Consider the following 23,378-nt stretch of genomic DNA (forward strand, 5'->3'; position numbering starts at 1 on the left):
TCCCTCTTGGCCAGAGGTATAGAATCACTGAACTGATTAACCCCTACAGGTAAATTAACCTAGTTGGCACCTGACCAGAAGGACCAATGGGGAATGAAGATACTTTCAAATCCAGAGGGAGGGGGGAGGATGTCTTGTTTGTGCTTTTTGTGTATTCCCTCTCTCGGGACAAAGAGACCAAGCAGGTAACCCAGCTCCTACTGAAATGATGCACCTAAAATTACAGAAATTGTAAGTAATAGCAAGGAAATGCATTAGATTATCTTTTGTTTTAGCTTGTGAATTTTTACTGTACTAAGAGGTCATTTTATTCCTGTTTTGTAACTGGGAAGCCAACTCAGAGGGAAATCCTCTGGATTTTAAATCTTTTTATTTACCCTGTAAAGTTATCTTCCATCCTGATTTTGCAGGTGTGATTCTTTTACTTTTTTTAATAAAATTCTTCTTTTAAGAACCTGATTTTCAATGTCCTAAAAACCAGGGATTTGGTCTGTGCTCACTTTGTTAACCTATTGGTTGGCATATTATTCTCAAGCTCCCCAGGAAAGGGGGTGAAAGGGCTTCGGGGGATCTTTTTTGGGGGGATAGGTCTCCAAGTGGCCCCTCCCTAAATGTTTATTTAAATCACTTGGTGGTGGCAGCAATACCGTCCAAGGACAAGGAAAGGAATTTGTGCCTTGGGGAAGTTTTTATCCTAAGCTGGTGGAATATAAGCCTAGGGGGTCTTCCATGCGGGTCCCCACATCTGTACCCCAGAGTTCAGAGTGGGGAGGGAACCCTGACAAGAGTCTACTGCCCATATTCTATGAGCGGTGCCACTGAAGTTGGTGGAACAAGTTATGAACTAAAGTATCAGTGAGTAGAGGCCAGAACTGGCCCTACCAGAACATACAGTTGATCTACCGAAAACTGGACTAACTGTACTCTGTAAGATGCTTGTCTGTGTAAGGTAAATTGACCAACTCTTTTTGGAATGTGTATGTTGGGGAGGAATGGGGTTGAATGCCAGGTTTCCAAATAAAGTTGATTCTTGATGTACTGAGGGATCAGTATTAGAGGTGGTTCTGTTGAAACTGTGTTTTGATGAAAAATTGGGTTTTTGATTAAATGAAATTTCACATAGAAAATGTCTGCTCTCTGAGTGCAAGTCAGGAGAGGCAGGGATTGTAACAGAATTGGAACTGGTCTGTATTAACTTACGATTACCCCCAGTTATTGGGATGTTCACTATATGTGTAATGATCTTGGGGTTCATTAGATAATAAACCAGTGAATGAGAAAGGAATAAAACATTAATAAATACAAATTGGAGAGCATCTGTTGTGAGTTGTTGCACCCAGCCATGTGGTGTTCCCAACCTCCGCCTCCAGGGCACATCTCCAAATTCCCATGTTTATAATATTGTCCCTTATGAGGGAGCATCTCCAGATCACAATCTTATACAGACAGCTAATAGCTCTCATAACACATGCATTAAATTCTCAACCCATGTAATAACTTTCCAGAAACCCATCAACTACCTTGAGAGGAGAGGTTACTATCATATCACTGTAGAGTGATACACTCACTTTCCCCACTTACCCCTTCTCCAGGCACATTAGCACATCCGAGTCTTTCAGGATGTTTAATCTCCCGCACTGATCAGCCACACTATCAGAGGCTCATTCACCTGCGCATCTACCAATGTGATATATGCCATCATGTGCCAGCAATGCCCCTCTGCCATGTACATTGGCCAAACTGGACAGCCTCTACATAAAAGAATAAATAGACACAAATCAGACGTCAAGAATTATAACATTCAAAAACCAGTCGGAGAACACTTCAGTCTCTTTGGTCACTCGATTACAGACCTAAAAGTGGCAATTCTTCAACAAAAAAACTTCAAAAACAGACTCCAAGGAGAGGCTGCTGAATTGGAATTAATTTGCAAATTGGATACAATTAACTTAAGCTTGAATAAAGACTGGGAGTGGACGGGTCATTATACGAAGTAAAACTATTTCCCCTCCTACTGTTCTTGTAAAGTGCTGGAAATGGCCCACCTTGATTATCACTACAAAAGGCTCTCCATCCCTCCCCCCACCCGCAGCTCTCCTGCTAGTAATAATTCACCTTTCCTGATCACTCTTGTTACAGTCTGTATGGTAACACCCATTGTTTCATGTTCTGTGTATATAAAATCTCCCCACTATATTTTCCACTGTACGCATCTGATGAAGTGAGCTGTAGCTCACAAAAGCTTATGCTCTAATAAATTTGTTAGTCTCTGAGGTACCACAAGTCCTCCTTTTCTTTTTACGGATACAGACTAACACGGCTGCTACTCTGAAACCTGATCTTCTCAGTATCACTCTTTCATTAGAGTGTGAGTTGCTCTCTTGTTTGTTGACAGTTTCTCCTTTATGCATTGACAATAAAGGATCAGTCAGATAGGAAATGCCGGAGTCCACATCTACTGTCAATGTGTTGGAACTTTCTGGGATTACTCATAAATCCCTTTGATTACATTGAAATGTGTCTTCCCTCGTCCGTGTGGATTATATAAAATCTTGGATGCAGCTGTTCTTTAACAGTACTCTTTGGCCCTGTGTATTAGAGGTGTGATTACAAAGGCACACCCCATCACCTGGGTTAAGAGATGGGAGACCACGGGCCCTTTGCCAAAATAATTCTGCTTCCACTTCAGATTTTCTTTCTTTTTCCATATGGTTTCATTGTTATGAGATTTCAGCAAGTTATCAGTAATTGGTAAATTAGATCTGATCCTTCTTCCCATTACAGCTGAGCTGGAGAAAAGCCATTGTCTGGGGTGTACTTCAGTGAACCAGTAATGTTTTTTATACAAATCACCCCAAGTCTTGTCAAGTCTTTTCATAAGATTCTTTACTGTCCATCTAGACCTTTCCACAAGACCTTTTGATTGGGGATAATTTGGATTTGATGTTTTGTGATGAAAATCCCAGTCTATGGCAAATGGCCTAAAATCCACAATGGAAAATTGTGGCACATTATCGCTAAAGACTTCATCTGGAATGCCACATCTAGAGAAGATTCCCTTCATGCCAGCTATCACTGACTTACTATTAGTACTGTGCAGTGTGTAAATTTATGGATACAGAGAATCATAATCTGTGACTATTAAATAATCCTTTGATTGCCAGGTAAAGAAGTCTGTGCTGACCTTCTCATAAGGCCTTTGTGGAGCTGGATGCACTTGACTTTTCTGCATTTGGTATCTACAGCATTTTGCAAAATGATTATTTTCCCCACATTTATGACAGTTTCCCAAAGGAAACACACTGTTTGTGGCCATGCTGTGATCCATCTGTACCCAGTCTTCCCCCTCACAGTGGTTTTCATAGTGATTGGTTCCACTCTTTGATTTGATGTATTCTGGCTATATTCTTTTGTACTTAGAACATGGATTCACCCTTTCTGGTGAATTTAGTTCTTTGGCTTGTGCTTTCACAGTTTCTACTGCCCTGCATATCTGGAGAGCTTTTTCTAAAGTTAGGTCTCCTTCACGGAGCTGTTTCTCTCAACACGTTGTCTTCAATGCCACAAATGATTCTATCTCTGACCAGAGACTGTCAGCTCACTAAAGTCACAGGCTCTACTGAGTTTTCTTAATTCTGTGACACATTGCTCTATGGTGTTATCAGTGTTGTCTTTGGTGTTTATCATGGGTGTAAAAATGTTTCTCTCTCAAAGGTTTCATTCCTTTTTGGCATGCAATGTTCCTCAAATTTAGTCAGTCGGTATTTTACTTTACTTCATGCTTCCACCTTCTTCAAACTTAAACTTGTTATAAATATTGAATGCTTTCTCCTCAGCAACATGCAAAAAGATACATGATTTCACTTTATCATTTTTCTCCTCTGCCCCTATGACAGTTAAATATAATTCAAATCTCTGAATTTTTTACAGTTCTCTGCACCATTGCCTGACAATTGCAGACAGGAAGGAGGTTGCAACACATCAATTTTTGGCTTACCCACCCTGCTTTCTTAAGCTAGTCAAGCTACTACTGTGCTCACCAAATACATGCAAAAGCCTCCATGCCTGATGCTCCACATGCTTCTCTGGTGCTTCCCTTTGTCTTTGTTTTTAGTTGCAAACATAGGAGTTAACTTCAAAATGACTGCGGTTTCCTTCTCATTCAGCACTTCTGATACCAGGTAATGATCTTTGGGTTCATTAAATAACCAGTGAATGAGAAAGGAACACAACTTTAATAAAACAAACTGGAGAGCTTCTGTAGTGAGCTTCTGCACCCAGCCATGTGGTGTTCCCAACCCCGGCCTCCAGAGCACATCTTCAAAGTCCTATGATCACAATACTGTCCCTTAGAATCATAGAAATCAGGGTTGGAAGGGACCTCAGGAGGTCATCTAGTCCAACCCCCTGCTCAAAGCAGGACCAATTCCCAACTAAATCATCCCAGCCAGGGCTTTGTCAAGCCTGACCTTAAAAACCTCAAAGGAAGGAGATTCCTCCACCTCCCTAGATAACGCATTCCAGTGCTTCACCACCCTCCTAGTGAAAGTTTTTTTCCTAATATCCAACCTAAACCTCCCCCACTGCAACTTGAGACCATTACTCCTCGTTCTGTCATCTGCTACCACTGAGAACAGTCTAGATCCATCCTCTTTGGAACCCACTTTCAGGTAGTTGAAAGCAGCTATCAAATCCCCCCTCATTCTTCTCTTCTGCAGACTAAACAACCCCAGTTCCCTCAGCCTCTCCTCATAAGTCGTGTGTTCCAGTCCCCTAATCATTTTTGTTGCCCTCCGCTGGACGTTTTCCAATTTTTCCACATACTTGTAGTCTGGGGCTCAAAACTGGACACAGTACTCCAGATGAGGCCTCACCAATGTCGAATAGAGGGGGAACGATCACGTCCTTCGATCTGCTGGCAATGCCCCTACTTATACATCCCAAAATGCCATTGGCCTTCTTGGCAACAAGGGCACACTCTTGACTCATATCCAGCTTCTTGTCCAGTGTAACCCCAGGTCGTTTTCTGCAGAACTGATGCCTAGCCATTCGGTCCATAGTCTGTAGCGGTGCATGGGATTCTTCTGTCCTAAGTGCAGGACTCTGCACTTGTCTTTGTTGAACCTCATCAGATTTCTTTTGGCCCAATCCTCCAATTTGTCTAGGTCCCTCTGTATCCTATCCCTACCTTCCAGCGTATCTACCTCCCCTCCCAGTTTAGTGTCATCTGCAAACTTGCTGAGGGTGCAATCCACACCATCCTCCAGATCATTAATGAAGGTATTGAACAAAACCAGCCCCAGGACCAACACTTGGGGTCCTCCACTTGATACCGGCTGCCAACTACACATGGAGCCATTGGTCACTACCCATTGAGCCCAACAATCTAGCCAGCTTTCTATCCACCTTATAGTCCGCCCATCCAGCCCATACTACTTTAACTTGCTGCCAAGAATACTATGGGAGACAGTGTCAAAAGCTTTGCTAAAGTCCAGTAATAACACATCCACTGCTTTTTCCCTCATCCACAGAGCCAGTTATCTCATCATAGAAGGCAATTAGCTTAGTCAGGCATGACTTGCCCTTGGTGAATCCATGCTGACTGTTCCTGATCACTTCCTTCTCTAGTGCTTCAGAATTGATTCCTTGAGGACCTGCTCCATGATTTTTCCAGGGACTGAGGTGAGGCTGACTGGCCTGTAGTTCCCAGGATCCTCCTTCTTCCCTTTTTTAAAGTTGGGGGCCCTACATTAGCCTTTTTCCAGTTGTCCAGGACCTCCCCCGATCGCCATGAGTTTTCAAAGATAATGGCCAATGGTTCTGCAATCACATCCGCTAACTCCTTTAGCACTCTCAGATGCAGCGCATCCAGCCCCATGGACTTGTGCTCGTCCAGCTTTTCTAAATAGTCCCGAACCACTTCTTTCTTCACAGAGGGCTGGTCACCTCCTCCCCATGCTGTGCTGCCCAGTGCAGTAGTCTGGGAGCTGCCCTTGTTCGTGAAGACAGAGGCAAAAAAAGCATTGAATACATTAGCTTTTTCCATATCCTCTGTCACTAGGTTGCCTCCCTCATTCAGTAAGGGGCCCACACTTTCCTTGACTTCCTTCTTGTTGCTAAAATACCTGAAGAAACCCTTCTTGTTACTCTTAACATCTCTTGCTAGCTGCACCTCCAGGTGTGATTTGGCCTTCCTGATTTCACTCCTACATGCCTGAGCAATATTTTTATACTCTTCCCTGGTCATTTGTCCAATCTTCCACTTCTTGTAAGCTTCTTTTTTGTGTTTAAGATCAGCAAGGATTTCACAGTTTAAGCCAAGCTGGTCGCCTGCTGTATTTACTATTCTTTCTACACATCGGGATGGTTTGTCCCTGTAACCTCAATAAGGATTCTTTAAAATACAGCCAGCTCTCCTGGACTCCTTTCCCCCTCATGTTGTTCTCCCAGGGGATCCTGCCCATCGGTTCCCTGAGGTTGTCAAAGTCTGCTTTTCTGAATTCCAGGGTCCGTATGCTGCTGCTCTCCTTTCTTCCTTGTGTCAGGATCCTGAACTGGACCATCTCATGGTCACTGCCTCCCAGGTTCCCCTCCACTTTTGCTTCCCTTACTGATTCTTCCCAGTTTGTGAGCAGCAGGTCAAGAAGAGCTCTGCCCCTAGTTGGTTCCTCCAGCACTTGCACCAGGAAATTGTCCCCTACACTTTCCAAAAACTTCCTAGATTGTCTGTGCACTGCTGTATTGCTCTCCCAGCAGATATCAGGGTGATTGAAGTCTCCCATGAGAACCAGGGCCTGTGATCTAGTAACTTCTGTTAGTTGCCGGAAGAAAACCTCGTCCACCTCATCCCCTTGGTCCGGCGGTCTATAGCAGACTCCCACCATGACATCACCCTTGATGCTCACACTTCTAAACTTATCCAGAGACTCTCCAGGTTTTTCTGCAGTTTCACAGCGGAGCTCTGAGTAGTCATACTGGTCTCTTACATACAATGCAACTCCCCCACCTTTTCTGCCCTGCCTGTCCTTCCTGCATAGTTTATATCCATCCATGACAGTACTCCAGTACTGAGGAAGCATCTCTAAATTAAAATCTTCTTCAAACATCTCTCTCCAGTATGGATCCATTGGTTTAGTTCAATAGGGGGCTATAAGGAAAACCAAAGAGGAGGGTAAAGGAATGGCTCAGGATGAACACTTCTCCTTAGCCAACTGACAGATGTTAAGAGTGCCAAAATGGGAATATATATGGGAACTAGAGGATTAAAGGACTTTAGCAGTTTAAAGGGGACACTCTCAAGAAAAGGGGGGAGTTACTTCGGTAAACTAGACAAAAACACAGGCACCTGTTACGGGTGAGTGAAAAACATAGGCCTGCCTAGGTTACCATCAGGGGATTATAGAATCATAGAAATGTCGAGCTTGACAGGACCTCAAGAGGTAACTAGTCCAGCCCCCTGTGTTGAGGAAGGACCAAGTAAACCTAGACCATCCTGACAAGTGTTTATCTAACTTGTTCTTAAAAATCTCTACAACCTCCCTTGGAAGTGTAGTCCATTGCTTAACTATCTTTATAGATAGATATTAGGAAAAACTTTCTAACCTAAATCTCCCTTGCTGCAGATTAAGCCCATTACTACTTGTCCTGAATCCAGTGGACACTGAGAACAACTGGTCACCATCCCCTTTATAATAGCCCTTAACATATTTGAAGACCATTATCAGGTCTCCCCCTCCGCCCCCGTCTTTTTTTCAAGACTAAACATGCCCAGTTTTTTTAACCATCCCTCATAGGTCATGTTTTCTAAACTTTTTTTATCCTTTGTGTTGCTCTCCTCTGGACTCTCTCCAATTTGTTCATCTTCCTTAAGGTGCGGCTTCTAAAACTGGACATAGTATTCCTTCTCAGGTCTCACCAGTGCTGAGGAGAATGTGACAATTACCTGCTGTTCTTACGTACAACATTCCTGTTAATATACCCCAGAGATAATCGCCTTTTCTCAACTGCAGCACGTGGTTGATTCATATTTAAGTTGTTATCCACTGTGCCCCCCAGATCCTTTTTCAGCAGTATCACTGCCTACCCAATTATTCCACATTTTGTAGCTGTGCACTTGATTTTTCTTTTCTTCCTAAGGGCGTGTCTACACTGGCAATTTACCGCGCTGCAACTTTCTCGCTCAGGGGGGTGAAAAAACACCCCCCTGAGCGCAGCAAGTTTCAGCACTGTACGGTGCCAGTGTATCGCGGTTCCCAGGCATATCGAGGTGGGTTTTTTTAGAGCGCTGAGAGCAACAGTGCTTTAGCGTTGCCAGTGTAGACTAGCCCTAAGTGAAGTATTTTGCAGTTTTCTTTATTGAATTTCATCTTGTGGATTTCAGACCAAATCTCCATTTTTTTTTCAAGGTAGTTTCAAATTCTAATCCTGTCCTTCAAAGTGTTCAGAATCCCTCCCATCTTGGTGTCATGCTCAAATTTTATAAGCATACTCTGCGCTCCATTATCCAAGTCATTAATGAAACTATTGAGTAGTACCAGACCCAGGAGTTTAGTTTGTGAAGGTCTGGGGGAAAGTGAGACAACAAGCAGAATTAGAGTGACCTTGTAAATTGTGCTCACAGGGCAAAATCCCCAGCTAGTGTAAATCAGCATAGCTCATTTAAAGACAGTTGAGCCCTGCAAATTCACAGTAGCTGAGGCGCGACTCCAGGCATGCCCCAAGCTAAAATAAACTTTATGGAGGGAAGAAGAGGAAGAAGCTGGGATGCCCCTTCCCCTATCACAGAGTGTAGTTTTGCAGTTACAGGAGAGGAGAATGTTTCCTTAACCTTTTAATGTGGTAGGGATGAAGTAAGACCTCTGTTTATACCACAGCCATGCTGCAAGTATTTGTTTATGCCTTGGGTTTGTGTTGGGTTTTTCGTTCAGAAATATGCGTGCCGGTTCGTTGTCAGCTGATAATGAGGTTGTTTCGAGTGTCAATAATACTAATACAGTAACAACAATTCAAAATTAAATGGATAATCTGCCCTTTTGTGGTTCTTTTTTATGTGGCTCACTTCTCACACAAAGCATGAAGCGTATCACAATGCTGCTTTTACAGATGGGACTATGGAAAAATTCTTAATTGTGTTTGTAACTATGCTTGACTAGGGCTTTGTGAGTCAGCTTTTGGAAACACCATTTGTGGTTCAACCAGAGTTTAATGCCCCCACGAATACTGCATATTTCCTCCTGCAGGCAGAGTGTTTCATATGTTTGACACCTTTAAGATCCAAGACTTTTTTTCTACTAACTTTCTTAACTGTTTAGTTTTCCAGCCTACATGACTTTTAAGCAGTCTTTTCCCTTTTTAAATGGATATTTCTGCCTCAGTTGTCTGATCAAAGTCCTGTTTTTCTTGTCTGTTTCAGATAGCGGCTCCGGCAGTGTTGTTTATGTGTATGAATACAGCGGGAATCTTCATCAGCTACCTATCAGATAGAGCTCAGCGCCAAGCCTTCTTAGAGACCAGAAGATGTGTAGAAGCAAGACTGAGGCTAGAGACGGAAAACCAGAGACAGGTATCCAGAGAAATGCTGCTGCTGTCATATAAATTGGAGCTGATACATCACTAGGACCAGAGCCTCCTCTTACTTACACACTTGTAACCTCACTGATGTGAATGGATTTATACTGGTTAAGTGAGGGTCATGCTCTATCGTTTGTTGTATTTTGCTCACATAACATCTCAAAGGCTTTCATCAGGAAATCTCTTCCTTGCCTCATTTGTGCAGAGGAGCCTACTCTGACACCCTTCTCATGCAGTAGTTCATTCTCCTGTATACACCCTCACTCTGCCTCCTGGGTGTATACGTTAAACTCGCTTTGCACCCACCAAATGCTAAATCAATGCCATTGTGCTGCATTGCCATTTAAACTAGTTTTAGGACCAGTATGCATTCAACATATAAATTGTGTTGCCACTTAATTCACTAATGAAATTAGCCTAATTTTATTATATATGTAAATGGTTTTCTCCTTATTTCCTTCCCTTTTTGCCAAACTTACATTGAGAGATTCAGAAGTTGTGTAATGTTCTTGACATTTATCTCTGCACTATCCTGCCTAGGGTTACCATACATCTGGGTTTTCCCAGCCATTACTACTTTTTTGAGGCTCTGTCCTCTGTCCAGGCAGGTTTTTCAAATAACAGGAAATGTCTCATATTTTTGCAGAGAAGACATTGCAGATCAGAAAGATGCCCGAATTGGTCTGCTTCCTGATTGGTCCATGCCCCTGCAACCAGTGCTGTGGTATCCTGCTCATCCAGGCCCAGCTCCCAGCTCTGTGGATGGGGACAGGGTACCACAGGGAGGCACTGACTGACGGCTTGCACCAGTCACCCTGCCACTGAGACAAGGAACTATACTGCCCCCAACTCCAGTGAGTAACCCTGCCACAGGTACCCCCTTTAGCTCCCTCTCCCCATCTCCCCCATCAGCATAAGGAGACCAGCCTTTGAAACGGCAAAAGCGGGATACATGCAGGATCCCCACCCACTGATCCTCCTTCCCCTGAGGCCCCGCCGCCCGGCCAGGCTGGAAGCCAAAGAGCTGCCCAGGGAGCCTGGGCTACTGTGGGGTGACCTGGACTCTTCATCTGCTCTGGGCAGGCGGCCAGGTGCTTAAGAGCAGCCCCTGGCTCATGTCCCCACCACCCAGGTCCGCCGCCCAGGGTAGGTGGAGGGTTTGGGGATCCCCACAGTGGCCCAGGCTCCCTGGGTGGCTCTTACTACTGCCTAGCTCCAGCTTCTAGCCTAGCCAGGGGGTGGGGCATCAGGGAGGAACAAGAGGCGGGGCGGAACCTTGTGGGGGGGGGCGGGCTAAGGGCTAAGCCAGGAAGAGACTGGTACTACCCCTGAGCCTTGGGCAGGTGTGGAGTGGCACCACAGGGAACCCAGAACAAATACTGTCCCAGAAACATTCAACCCAAGATCAGGACTTGAACTCTGCATTGCAGGACTGTGGATGGGTGGTCACCATACTCTTTTGGGGAATTTAAAATCAAAATTTTCTGTTGGAAAATTTCAATTTTGCTTAATTTTTTTGATTTTTCAATTGGGAAAATTAAACAAATTTGAGGTCAGACACAGATCAGAATATTTTGTTTCGTTGAACTGACCCAAAATGTTTCAAATCAGTTAATATCAAACTGCATTTCCCATCATGGCATATTGCCTCAAGGGAACTGTAGTTCAGGTCCCCATTCTTTCCTATGGCTTAGACTCCCTGCAGGACTACATCGCTCATAATGACCGGTTTCAGAGTAGCAGCCATGTTGGTCTGTATCCGCAAAAAGAAAAGGAGGACTTGTGGCACCTTAGCCTAACAAATTTACTTGAGCATAAGCTTTCATGAGCTACAGCTCACTTCATCAGATGCAACTCAGTTTCAAGTCTGACCAAGCTTGTTACATCATTGGAGTCACATGACTGATGTTGCATGATGGGAGATGTAGTTTGTCCAGGAAGCCTGGCCCATGGAGGTGAGTGGTGAACAACAACTCTTAGGAGGCACTCCTCCACACCTGGGAAATGCAATTTAATGTTGAGGTTTCTCAAAACAAAATATGCACGGTCAGGTTAAAAACTAGACAAACATTTTGATTTCAAGAATGTCAATGTGTTTTGACTGAAATTGTCAAAACAAATTTCAATATTTCTGAATCAAATCTTTTGGAATATTTTGTTCTATGAAAAACGTTGAAATTTCAGCTTTTTGTCTCAATCTAGGATAAACACAAATGTGGAAATACTGGAACTTCCTGTGGGATGGAAATTCTGCCTTTTGCTCAGCCCTGCCCTCTAGATACATGCTTATTTCTTTGATTTCTGAGAATTTAAGGTCATTTGAAGGCCGGGATGTGTACAGAGGTGAAGCAAAGAACTGTGCTAAATATGTAACAAAAAATAACTGCCATAATTTACCATATCAGTATGTTCTCTACTTTAGCTTTAATCAGAATTATCCAAGGAGTCCCTCATTAGCATAGAAAACTCTTGACTTACTGAGGCCATAAGCCCTGCTTATTCTGCGTTTGGTTTTATTTCTCCCCATTCACGTAAACTGGTTAAAGATAGCCACGCTTTAAAGATATGTATAACATACAACACTCTTCTGGTTTCCTGTAACCCTAGGGTTCCCTTTCATTGGCGTGAATGGGATGATTAAAAGGGAGATATTTTTACTTGAAATTCTGCTCCCTTCCATTCAATTCTTTGCCACCAAATTCCCTCCCTCATTTAAAAAGTCTGTCTAACCACTCCCCACACCATGGTGTAAACTCTTCTTTGAGGAACATAAAGCCACCCTGATTCAGAATGAAAATGTCATTATCAAACAGAGATTTCATGTTCAGTAGATACACAGTACATTGTGGATCAGATTCTCTTCTGTGTTATCAGCTGGGCAACACAGGCATCTCACGGTAGCGCCTTGATTCCATGGATTGATCTGTACTGGTCCCAGGTAAGTTAGAGCAGCCTAGGCGCTGCTGGATACTACTCCAGATGGCAATGGCCCCCGAAGGAACCTTAAAGTAGCTTGACATTGCCAGAATACAGTACACTCTGGCTGCCTCTCGCCTCTCCTCCTTCCTATGCAGGGGGTGATGCTGGGGCCAACTGCATGGGAATGCAGTAGAGAAGCTCGTGTTCTATTCACAAAAAGCGGCATGATCTAGAGGTTTGAACAAGGGGCTGACTGCTTGTAAATTTTGAGTTCTAATCTTGATTCTGATATTGACTTGCTGCATGGCCTTGGGCACATCTATCTTTCTCTTTGTTTTCCCCATCTGTAAAATGGGGATTATAGTGCATATTTACCACACAGAGATTAAGGGGCTGATCCCACAAACACGTGGTCGTTGTTTGTATTACATAGTCATAGACCAGGACCTCATTGTACTAGGTACTGTATAATTACAGAAGAAGAAGACAGGTGCATGCCCCAGAGAGCTTACAATCTAAGTTTAAGACAACACATAACAGATGGGAGAGTACAAGGAAATGGTGAGACAACATTGGCCAGCACGGTATAGACTGCATAAAGCCGTTAAATGTTTTGGTGGTGTTTGGGGGATTTTGCATTGATCCTCCAATAAGCACCTGCAGATCTATTAGAATACAAATATTGCACTCATATTTTAATGGAGGAATGCAGGACTTGGTAGTATGTATGTCTAGATAAATTCCACATAGAAATCATGACACTTTCCCCAGCAAAAACAGTTTTGCTTATTTCTTTTGCCTTTGCTAATCATAGCTGGTTCTTATGGAATGCGGTGCAAATTCAAGGTGACACTATCAGAATGATGCTTTTCCCCTCCCTCCCCATGTGTGTTTTTTGTTTTTGTTTTTGGGGGGGTGGGGAGGTGATTCAGTTTTTTCCATGAAGCTCTGAGCTGAAATTGGACAGTTAATGTGGTAGCATCTGCTGCATATTATGTAATTCTTGTTATTCTACAGCAACTCTTGTTCTCCTTGTCATTGGTATTTTTCATTATAATGTGGGTCCCTCGCTTTTTTTTATTGTTATCATTGGTTTTCTCAGCTGGGCACCATATTGGCCAAATTCTATTCTCAGGTACATGGGTGTATACTTGGAGTAACTCCACTGATCCATTGCTCATAGCTAGATACGTTAACATAAATTCTAGATGCATTGTGATAAATTCACCTACTGTGAAGAAAGCAAATAACTATGGAAATGCAGAATTTTATGGTGGGTAACAGTTTTATATATAGGATTATGGGTAAATTTTCAAAAGGGACTTAAGTATGTAGGAGCCTAAATCCCATTGATACGTCAGGTAAAATTTGCAATAAGAACATAAAAATGGCCGTACTTGGTTGACCAATGGTCCATCTAGCCCAGTATCCGGATTTCTGATAGTGGCTAATGCCAGGTGCTTCAGAGGGTATGAACAGAAGAGGGCAACTCAGTGATGCATCCCCTATTGTCCAGTTCCAGCATCTGGCAGTCAGTGGCTTAGGGACACCCAATGCATGGGGTTGCATCCCTGACCATCTTGGCTACTAGCCATTGACAGAGCTATCCTCGATGAACTTAACAAGTTCTGTTTTTTTTTTTTAACCCAGTTATACTTTTGGACTTCTCAGCATCTTGTGGCAACAAGTTCCACAGGTTGACACTGTGTGTGGGAAATACTTCCTTTTTGTTTGTTTGTTTGTTTTTTTTTAAAAACCAGCTGCCTATTAATTCCATCGGGTGATCCCTGGTTCTTGTGTTATGTAAAGGGGTAAATAACACTTCTTTATTCACTTTCTCCACACCATGATTTTATAGATCTCTATCATATCTCCCCTTAGTCATCTCTTTTCCAAGATGAATAGTCCCAGTCTTTTTAATCTTTCATCATGTGAAAGCTGTTTCATACCCCTAATCATTTTTATTGCCCTTCTGTACCCTTTCCAATTCTAATATATCTTTTTGGAGGTAGGATAACCAGAACTCAATGCAGTTATCAAGGGGTGGGGGGGTGTGTGTGCCATAGATTATGTAGTGACTTTATGATATTTGCAATCTTATTATCTATCCCTTTCCTAATGGTTCCTAACATTCTGTTATCTTTTTTGACTGTCACCACACATTGAGCAGATGTTTTCAGAGAACTGTCCACAATGAGTCCAAGATCTTTCTTGAGTGGTAACAGCTAATTTAGACCTCATTTTGTATGTATACTTGGGATTGTTTTCCAGTGTGCAATTTGGCAATTATCAACATTGAATTACAACTGCCATTTTGTTGCCCAGTCACCCAGTTTTGAGATCCAGTTGTAACTCTTCAGTCTTCTTTGGATTTAACTATCTTGAGAAATTTTGTATCATCTGCAGACTTTGTCACCTCACTGTTTACCCCTTTTTTCAGATCATTAATAAATATTTTGAACATCTCTGGTCCCATTACAGACTCTTGCAGAACCTGCCATTTACCCCTCTCCCCTGTGAACCCTGACCATTTATTGCTATTCTTTGTTTCATGTCTTTTTACCAATTAGGGAATGTCCTCTCATGGATCTCTCTGATATCATAACTACTTTTTTTGCCTAAAAACCTTTGTTGAGGGACCTTGTCAAAGGCTTTCTGGAAGTTCAAGTACACTGTCTCCACTGGATCACCCTTGTCCACATGTTTGTTGACCCCTTCAAAGAATTCTGATCAGTGTGTCATGATTTCCCTTTACAAAATCCATGTTGATCTTCCCAAACAAATCATGTTCATCTGTGTCTGACAATTTTATTCTTTACTATAGTTTCAACCAATTTTCCTGGTACTGAAGTTAGGCTTACCAGCCTGTAATTGCCAGGATCGCTTCTGGAGACTGTTTTAAAAAATTGGCATTGCATTAGCTATCCTCCTGTCGTCTGGTACAGAGGCTGATTTTAAGCAATAGTTTACATACCACAGTTAATAGTGCTGCAATTTCATAGTTGCATCCCTTCAGAACTCTTGGGTGAGTACCAACAGGCTTGGTGATTTGCTACTGTTTAATTTATCAGTTTCTTCAAAAACCTCCTGTACTGACACCTCAATCTCTGAGAGTTCCTCAGATTTGTTACCTGAAAAGAATGTCTTAGGTGTGTAAATCTCACTCACATAATCAGCCATGGAGTCTGATTCAAAGAATTCATCTAGCTTCTCTATCTTTATTGTCCAGTGGCCCCACTGGTTGTTTTAAAAAGGCCTAGGTGCCTTACTCTCATTGGGAATTGGGCATCTAGGTGCTTTTGAAAATCCCCTTGGGCATCTAGCAGCACCTAAATAATGTTAAGAATCTGGCCCTTACCCTATACCGGTGTTTCCCAAACTTGGGACACCGCTTGTTCAGGGAAAGCCCCTGGCGGGCACAGCTGGTTTGTTTACCTGCCGCGTCCACAGGTCGCAGGAAGCAGCGGCCAGCACATCCCTTGGCCCCCGCCGCTTCCCGCAGCCCCCCATTGGCCAGGCACAGCGAACCGCAGCCAGTGGGAGTCGCGATCAGCCGAACCTGCGGACACAGCAGGTAAACAAACCGGCCGGGCCCGCCGGGGCTTTCTCTGAACAAGCGCAATCCCAAGTTTGGGAAACACTACCCTATACCAAACATGTGGATGACAGTAGAACTAAGGAGGGAGAATTTTTGCCACCATTAGGTGTGAGTGATATTGTGATAAGTCAGTAGCACACTTCCTTGGCCTTGTTTCTATCTGTTTGATAAAACCACAAGAAACCTGGTCAACGTGTGACAGTGAAATCCAAAGAAGAGGCTATGGCTATACTTTTCCTGTTTTCACGTAGAAATCAAATCTGAGTTTGCAGCTTGGTTTTGGTTAAGATCTAGAACCTTTGAAAGCCAGATTGAGAAAGTGAAACCTCACAAATGAAGACTCCCAAGTATTCCTATTTGTGGAAAAAACAAAAGTGGGCTAGTGGGGGTAACACAGCTGAGACAACTTGTTGTGAAGCAATGGTGCAAGTAGATTTTAACTCTTACTGGTACGCCTAGGTGACTTATGGGAGGGACACAAAGGGGGGGCACGAGTCTTCCCGTGTGACTCCTCCCAGCCCAGGGCCTCCATCCCATGTTACTTGGGTGGGGGCTGTCTACCCTCTGTGCTGGATACCAATTTCAGTGGATACCGATTTCTGAACTGCAGGGCTCTCCTGAGAATTGCAGCGCCGAAAGGAGCGGAGCCAGCAGCTCCTCCGGTGCGGCTGTACACACCTAGTCCCACCTCCAGTCCTGTCCTCCGGCAGGGCTGTACGGACCCTAGACAGGAGGTGGAGCTGCCAGCATGGGGCCACCTGGCAGCCCCACATTCCTCTTCTTTTGCCACTGCAGTTCCCAGGAGATCCCTACGGTGTTCAGCGATACAGAATGTGGCTTTCCTGTACGGCACACTGGCAATAAATGTCTTAATGGTACAGCGAACCTGACCGTACTGGTTTGCTTGCACCACTGTTGTGAAGGCAATTGTATGTAGCAGGTTGATGACACTGGCCAGTATGTTAATTCATCTATGGAATGGTGGAACACACTCACCCACCTGGGCCTGAAAACTATGGATGTTTCAGGCAACAAAAATGCTAAAGTTAAAACAAAGCATATCTTGTCAGCCAGTTTGTCAGCTGCTGTAAGCCATCATAGCTCCATTGACTTTACTGATTTACACAAGGTGAGTATTGGGCCCAGTATGTTACGTGGAGCATTACAAAAAGACTTACAGCCAGTGCTTCACCAACCTTGTGAACAGAATATTTAAAGACCGATATAGTGTATTTTTTCTTTCGTACTTGGTATTACCTCAAAGACAGAGTGGGCAATCCTTCTTTCATTAGGGCACGGCAATGAAAATGAAATGTGGGACTAATTTTCTGGAATATATGCTACACGTTTTTCAAAAATAATTATAACCCAGATATGCAGTTTGCCTTAGTGCTAAAGTTTTTTGTATACTTGCTACCAGGACCGAGCAGAAAGCTTCACTGAGATGAAAATGGAATTTGTTCTTTATTTATCCACTGTTCCTAACTTGCAAATGAGCCATATAATACACATACACACACTGGGGTAATGTCCATTTGATTATTGCATTAATGATACTCTCTTGTCTTCCTTACCTGCTCTTTATCCGGTAATTGATCTCCACTGGAAACTGGTTGGATAAATCAATCTTTAAATATCTTCATTTAAAGATAAACAAGTCTCCCAGAGAATTGTACCCTTCTCCACCCCCCATCCAAAAAAAAAAAATTGCGTCTGAAAACTGCACTAGTGCAAACTCTCATGACTCAAGTCTGGAAATAGACACCATAGAAGGGGAGACTTCCTTCTTCCAAACAAGGCACAGCTCTCAAAATAAAACCTCAAAATTACAACATTATTATGCATAGAAAAGCTATTTTAGTTAAGCTTTCCAGGTCTCTACAGTGTGTTAGTTAAAGTTTTCTTCTCCACCCAAGGTCCATATAGTTAGACTCATTTTATTAAGTAAGCCTGCCTTTCTTGGTGGAGAGATATGGGACCTGATCCAAAATCCAACAGATTCACTGGAAAGAATCCTGTTGACGTTAATGGGCTTTGGATCAGGCTCATGAAGAAGTGTGCCAATAAAAAGATTAAAAAACCTCTCTAATATATTTTTCTCTGAAATGTGTGACGCATGCACAATGCATGATGGAGTCTTGTGGCGTAAGGACTCTATATGGGCACTTGTTTGAGATGACCAGCTTAACCCGTAATGTGTCACTTGGATATGTATGTTTACTCTCATGGTAAGTATTTGTTACTCTCCTCACTGCAGCAGGTTCTGAATGATTTATAAAATGTAAACTCCCCTACCCAGTGCCAAGATAACCACCCACAGGGCTACACAATTACTGCTGTGCAGGGACTGATGATATTTGGCTTAGACTCAATCAGAAAAATTCATCAGGTCTAGAAACCTGAAGAAGAAAAAGAAAGGAAAAAATGCTTTGGGTCGTAATTCACCACTGTGTTCTGCCAGTTCCCATGGAGCCACCCCAGCAGAAAAAGGGAGTAAGGCAGCAGGGAGACAGACCTTTTGTTGTTAGCTTCTTTGTTTTCTGGGAAGACAATCTCCCTCCATCACATCAGCCAGACTTCTAGAAAGCAGCCCTTTTCTATGCTCGCATTATTGTCCTGCGATGTACCCACAGGGGGCGGGGGTCTTCTGGGTATGGATGTAGTTCACGCAAGCAAAAGGGAGTGCTTCAGTCACCTCCACAGACCTACTCCACTGCTCCGGACTACATAAAGACCTCAATGGCATTTGAGCGCATGATGGGGGAGTGGGGGGAGACTGAGTGGGTCAAAGGAAGAAGCAGTTGGTCAAGGTGCAACTGGGAAATACACACTGCCCTACTCTGGTCCCACGTGTCATCAACTGTGGCATGAGTGTGTCCTCTCTGCATGCTGTCCCAGCTCTGCACAGGTAGCTGATTCAACAGACCTTGATAGAACTGCCCAGAAAGATCACAGCCTCCGTTCAGTGATGAAGGTGCTCAGCCAGGTTTATTGCCAATAAAGTATGGTAATAGCACCCTGTAGCTTCTACAGAGACACTAATACATGTATGCCTGTGACAACTGACCAGCCCAGTCAGTGGTGGGACTTTCCACTGCCCCCTAAGCCAGATAAAGAGTTGAGGCGAGGTACCCCAACAGTTGTAGACTGAGACAAACAACTTATGTGTTTTGTGACATGTTCGTTTCCCCCCCACCGCTCCCCCCGTACCTTTCTCCTGATGATTCGGACAAAATGTCCCTATTTATCACTTCTGTCAAACCATCCTATCTTGTGCTAGTTTGGGGTGTTCTTGTGCTAGCCTGCTGGAATGTGTTTCCATATTCAGTGTATTTTGGCAGTGTTAGCAGAATCTCTGCCAAGTTCATGTACTGGACACTGCACTTAGAGGCATTTGCTTTAATACATTGCTTGACTTTGGTTCACAGCCCCTGGTGCAGGTCTTGCCCAGGCCTAACACTCTAGACTCTATTGACTACACCATGCCGATTACTCAGCAGCCTGCTGGTCTTCTATCTGTTCTGGGGAGGCTGTTAGGGTGCCAGGGGAGGCTGTGACCAATAAGAGTGCCTGGTCATGTGGCTCCAGTGGAAGCTGGGACCAAGTGTACCAGGGGTTACAACCAGTAGGGCTATCCCTGGAAATCTGCCAGCTTGTGAAGAGGGGCTCCCTTTTCAGGGAAGAGAGGACAAATTCCTATGAATTCTACAATTTCAAGTACAGTTCAATTGAAAAGATACCATTTTACTTCTACTACTTCACCACTTTGTTTCCTCTGTATTTCTTTCACTCACCCACCCAAAACACTACTTGCCCAGGGTAAGTGGAGTTTTGCTAGGCTGTCCAAATCTACTTCTTATCTACCTAAAATCATGGAGCAGGTCCTCAAGGACTCAATTGTGAAGCACTCTGAGGAGAGGAAAGTGATCAGGAACAGTCAGCATGGATTCAACAAGGGCAAATCATGCCTGACTAATCTAATTGCCTTCTATGACAAGATAACTGGCTCTGTGGATGAGGGGAAAGCAGTGGACATGTTATTCCTTGACTTTAGCAAAGTTTTTGATACAGTCCCACACAGTATTCTTGTCAGCAAGTTAAAGTATGGGCTGGATGAACTATAAGCTGAATAGAAAGCTGGATAGATCGTTGGGCTCAATGGATAGTGATCAATGGCTCCAGTCTAGTTGGCAACCGGTGTCTAGCGGAGTGCCCCAAGGGTCGGTCCTGGGGCTGGTTTTGTTCAATACCTTCATTAATGATCTGGAGGATGGTGTGGATTGCACCCTCAGCAAGTTTGCAGATGACACTAAACTGGGAGGAGAGGTAGATACGCTGGAGGGTAGAGATAGGATACAGAGGGCACTAGACAAATTAGAGGATTGGGCCAAAAGAAATCTGATGAGGTTCAACAAAGACAAGTGCAGAGTCCTGCACTTAGGACAGAAGAATCCCATGCACCGCTACAGACTATGGACCGAATGGCTAGGCATCAGTTCTGCAGAAAACGACCTAGGGGTTACACTGGACAAGAAGCTGGATATGAGTCAACAGTGTGCCGTTGTTGCCAAAAAGGCTAACAGCATTTTGGGCTGTATAAGTAGGGGCATTTCCAGAAGATTGAGGGATGTGATCGTTCCCCTCTATTAGACATTGGTGAGGCCTCATCTGGAGTACTGTGTCCAGTTTTGGGCCCCACACTACAAGAAGGATGTGGAAAAATTGGAAAGCGTCCAGTGGAGGGCAACAAAAATGATTAGGGGACTGGAACACATGACTTATGAGGAGAGGCTGAGGGAACTGGGATTGTTTAGTCTGCAGAAGAGAAGAATGAGGGGGGATTTGATAGCTGCTTTCAACTACCTGAAAGGGGGTTTCAAAGAGGATGGATCTAGACTGTTCTCAGTGGTAGCAGATGACAGAACGAGGAGTAATGGTCTCAAGTTGCAGTGGGGGAGGTTTAGGTTGGATATTAGGAAAAACGTTTTCACTAGGAGGGTGGTGAAGCACTGGAATGGGTTAGCTAGGGAGGTGGTGGAATCTCCTTCCTTTTGAGGTTTTTAAGGTCAGGCTTGACAAAGCCCTGGCTGAGATGATTTAGTTGGGGATTGGTCCTGCTTTGAGCAGGTGGTTTGGACTAGATGACCTCCTGAGGTCCCTTCCAACCCTGATATTCTACGATACCTACTGATACTGTGCTGGTAAAGAAACCTTGTCCAGGGCTAGAGGAGGGTTAGAAATATCAAAGGATTAGTGCTAACAGTTTGTCCCCCACATGCTCTCCCACCATCTGTTGTCTCAATGGAACAACCATCTGTAACCTCCCTCCCCTCCCCCCCCCCGATCTCTCTTTTCCTGTTGGATTGTTAACAATGTACCAATATAGAAACTAAACAGTTTGCTAGTTACACACAGCAGTGGCACATTGCCTATCCATGTGGAGATCTGAATGTCTACCTTGTTTTGCTTAGTCTGGGCTGGGAAAGGGATCCAGGATTCGATGGAAAGCTGACACCATGATTAAGAAGCAAGTTCCTTCTTCCTGCTTTCCATTTATTTCCCTTACATCTCCAGTTTCAGGAGTATTTTTTCTTGCTTCCCTTCAGCAGTCGCCGTCTCATTTTTTTTCCATTTGCTGTAATAAAGCTCTCTGGAGGCTGATGAGATCTGAAATTTTGTTTTTAAAGAAGCTTACATGTCATGCAGGTTTTATCAAGCTCTTACAGCTCTAGTTTTTAATCAACAGTCAGTATTTACAACTTTTAAAATAAGAGCAGATTGGGTTGAGATTGGAAAGGATATTTTAAGAAGGTTATATGGTCTAAAATCATCTCTTTTTTTAATATGGAGTCTAAGAATATAAAAATCCCTCTAAACTGGTATGAGGATAAAGTTCAGATTGGTGAAAAAATATTCAGAGACTTCATATTTCAATGCAGAAATGGTCTAGAAAGTATCATAAATAAAAATTCCAATCACAGTTATTTGGGACTTGTTTTAAAGGGTGAATGTTAACCCCCTTATAAAGTTTCTCTGTAGTAAGCCTTTGATCCGGGTTTGTTTATTATTAAATAGAAATAAAAGACCAGTTATTTCTCTATGAAGGAATTTCAGGAAACTTCTTAAGCTTAAGCTGCCAGAGTTTTCTTGCAATCATTAGAATATAAGAACATAACAGCCATACGGGGTCAGAACAATGGTCCATCTAGCCCAGTATCCTGTCTTCTGACAGTGACCAATGCCAGATACTTCACAGGGAAAGAACAGAAAAGGAAATCATTGAGTGATCCATCCCATGCCGTCCACTCCCAGCTTTTGGCAAACAGACTCCTAGGGACACATAGAGCATGGGGTTGCATCTCTGATCATCTTGGCTAAGAGTCATTGATGGACCTATCCTCCAGGAACTTATCTAATTATTTTGGAACCCTGTTATAGTTTGATCTTCACAAAATCTCCTGGCAATAAGTTCCACAGGTGGACTGTGTGTTGTGTGAAAAAGTACTTCCTTTTTGTTTTAAACCTGCTGCCTATTAATTTCATTGCATGACCCTTGGTTCTTGTGTTATGTGAAGGGATAAATAACACTTCCCTATTCACTTTCTCCTCACTATTCATGAGCGTATAGACCTCTGTCATATCCCCCCTTACTCATCTTTTTCCAAACTGAACAGCCCCAGCGTTTTTAATCTTTCATCATATGGAAGCTACTCCATACCCTTAATCATTTTGTTGCCCTTGTCTGTACCTATTCCAATTCTAATATATGTTTTTTGAGGTGGGATGATCAGAACTGCGCACCGTACTTAAGGTGTGGACGTACCTTGGATTTATATACTAACATTATGATATTTACTGTCTTGTTACCTATTCCTTTCTTAATGGTTCCTAACATTTTGTTAGCTTTTTTGACTGTCGCTGCATAATAAGCAGATGGTTTTCAGAGAACTATCCAAAATGAGTCCAAGATCTTTTTCTTGAGCGGTAACAATTAATTTAGACCCAATCATTTTGTATATGTAGTTGGCATTTATGTTTTCCAGTGTGCATTACTTTGCATTTATCAACATTAAATTTCATCTGCCATTTTGTTGCTCAGTCACCCAGTTTTGTGAGATCCCGTTGTAACTCTTCACAGTCTGCTTTGGGCTTAACTATCTTGAATAATTTTATGCACATTTTTCCACCTTACAGTTTACCACTTTTTCCAGATCCTTTATTAATATGTTCAACCACTCTGATCCCAGTACAGCCCCCTCGGCAACACCACTATTTACCTCTCACCATTCTC

General features: G+C 43.2%; 1 protein-coding gene across 1 annotated transcript in view; it reads left to right on the forward strand.

Moving 5' to 3' along the window:
• ADCY8 (adenylate cyclase 8) overlaps positions 1-23,378 on the forward strand; it is a 176,711-nt gene that overhangs the window by 43,499 nt on the left and 109,834 nt on the right. The window contains exon 2 of the mRNA XM_077808832.1: positions 9,413-9,562. Coding sequence (XP_077664958.1) covers positions 9,413-9,562 — 150 coding nt within the window. The remainder of the gene's footprint in view (positions 1-9,412; positions 9,563-23,378) is intronic.

The sequence above is a fragment of the Eretmochelys imbricata genome, chromosome 2, assembly GCF_965152235.1.
Source record: "Eretmochelys imbricata isolate rEreImb1 chromosome 2, rEreImb1.hap1, whole genome shotgun sequence".
Lineage (NCBI taxonomy): Eukaryota > Metazoa > Chordata > Testudines > Cheloniidae > Eretmochelys > Eretmochelys imbricata.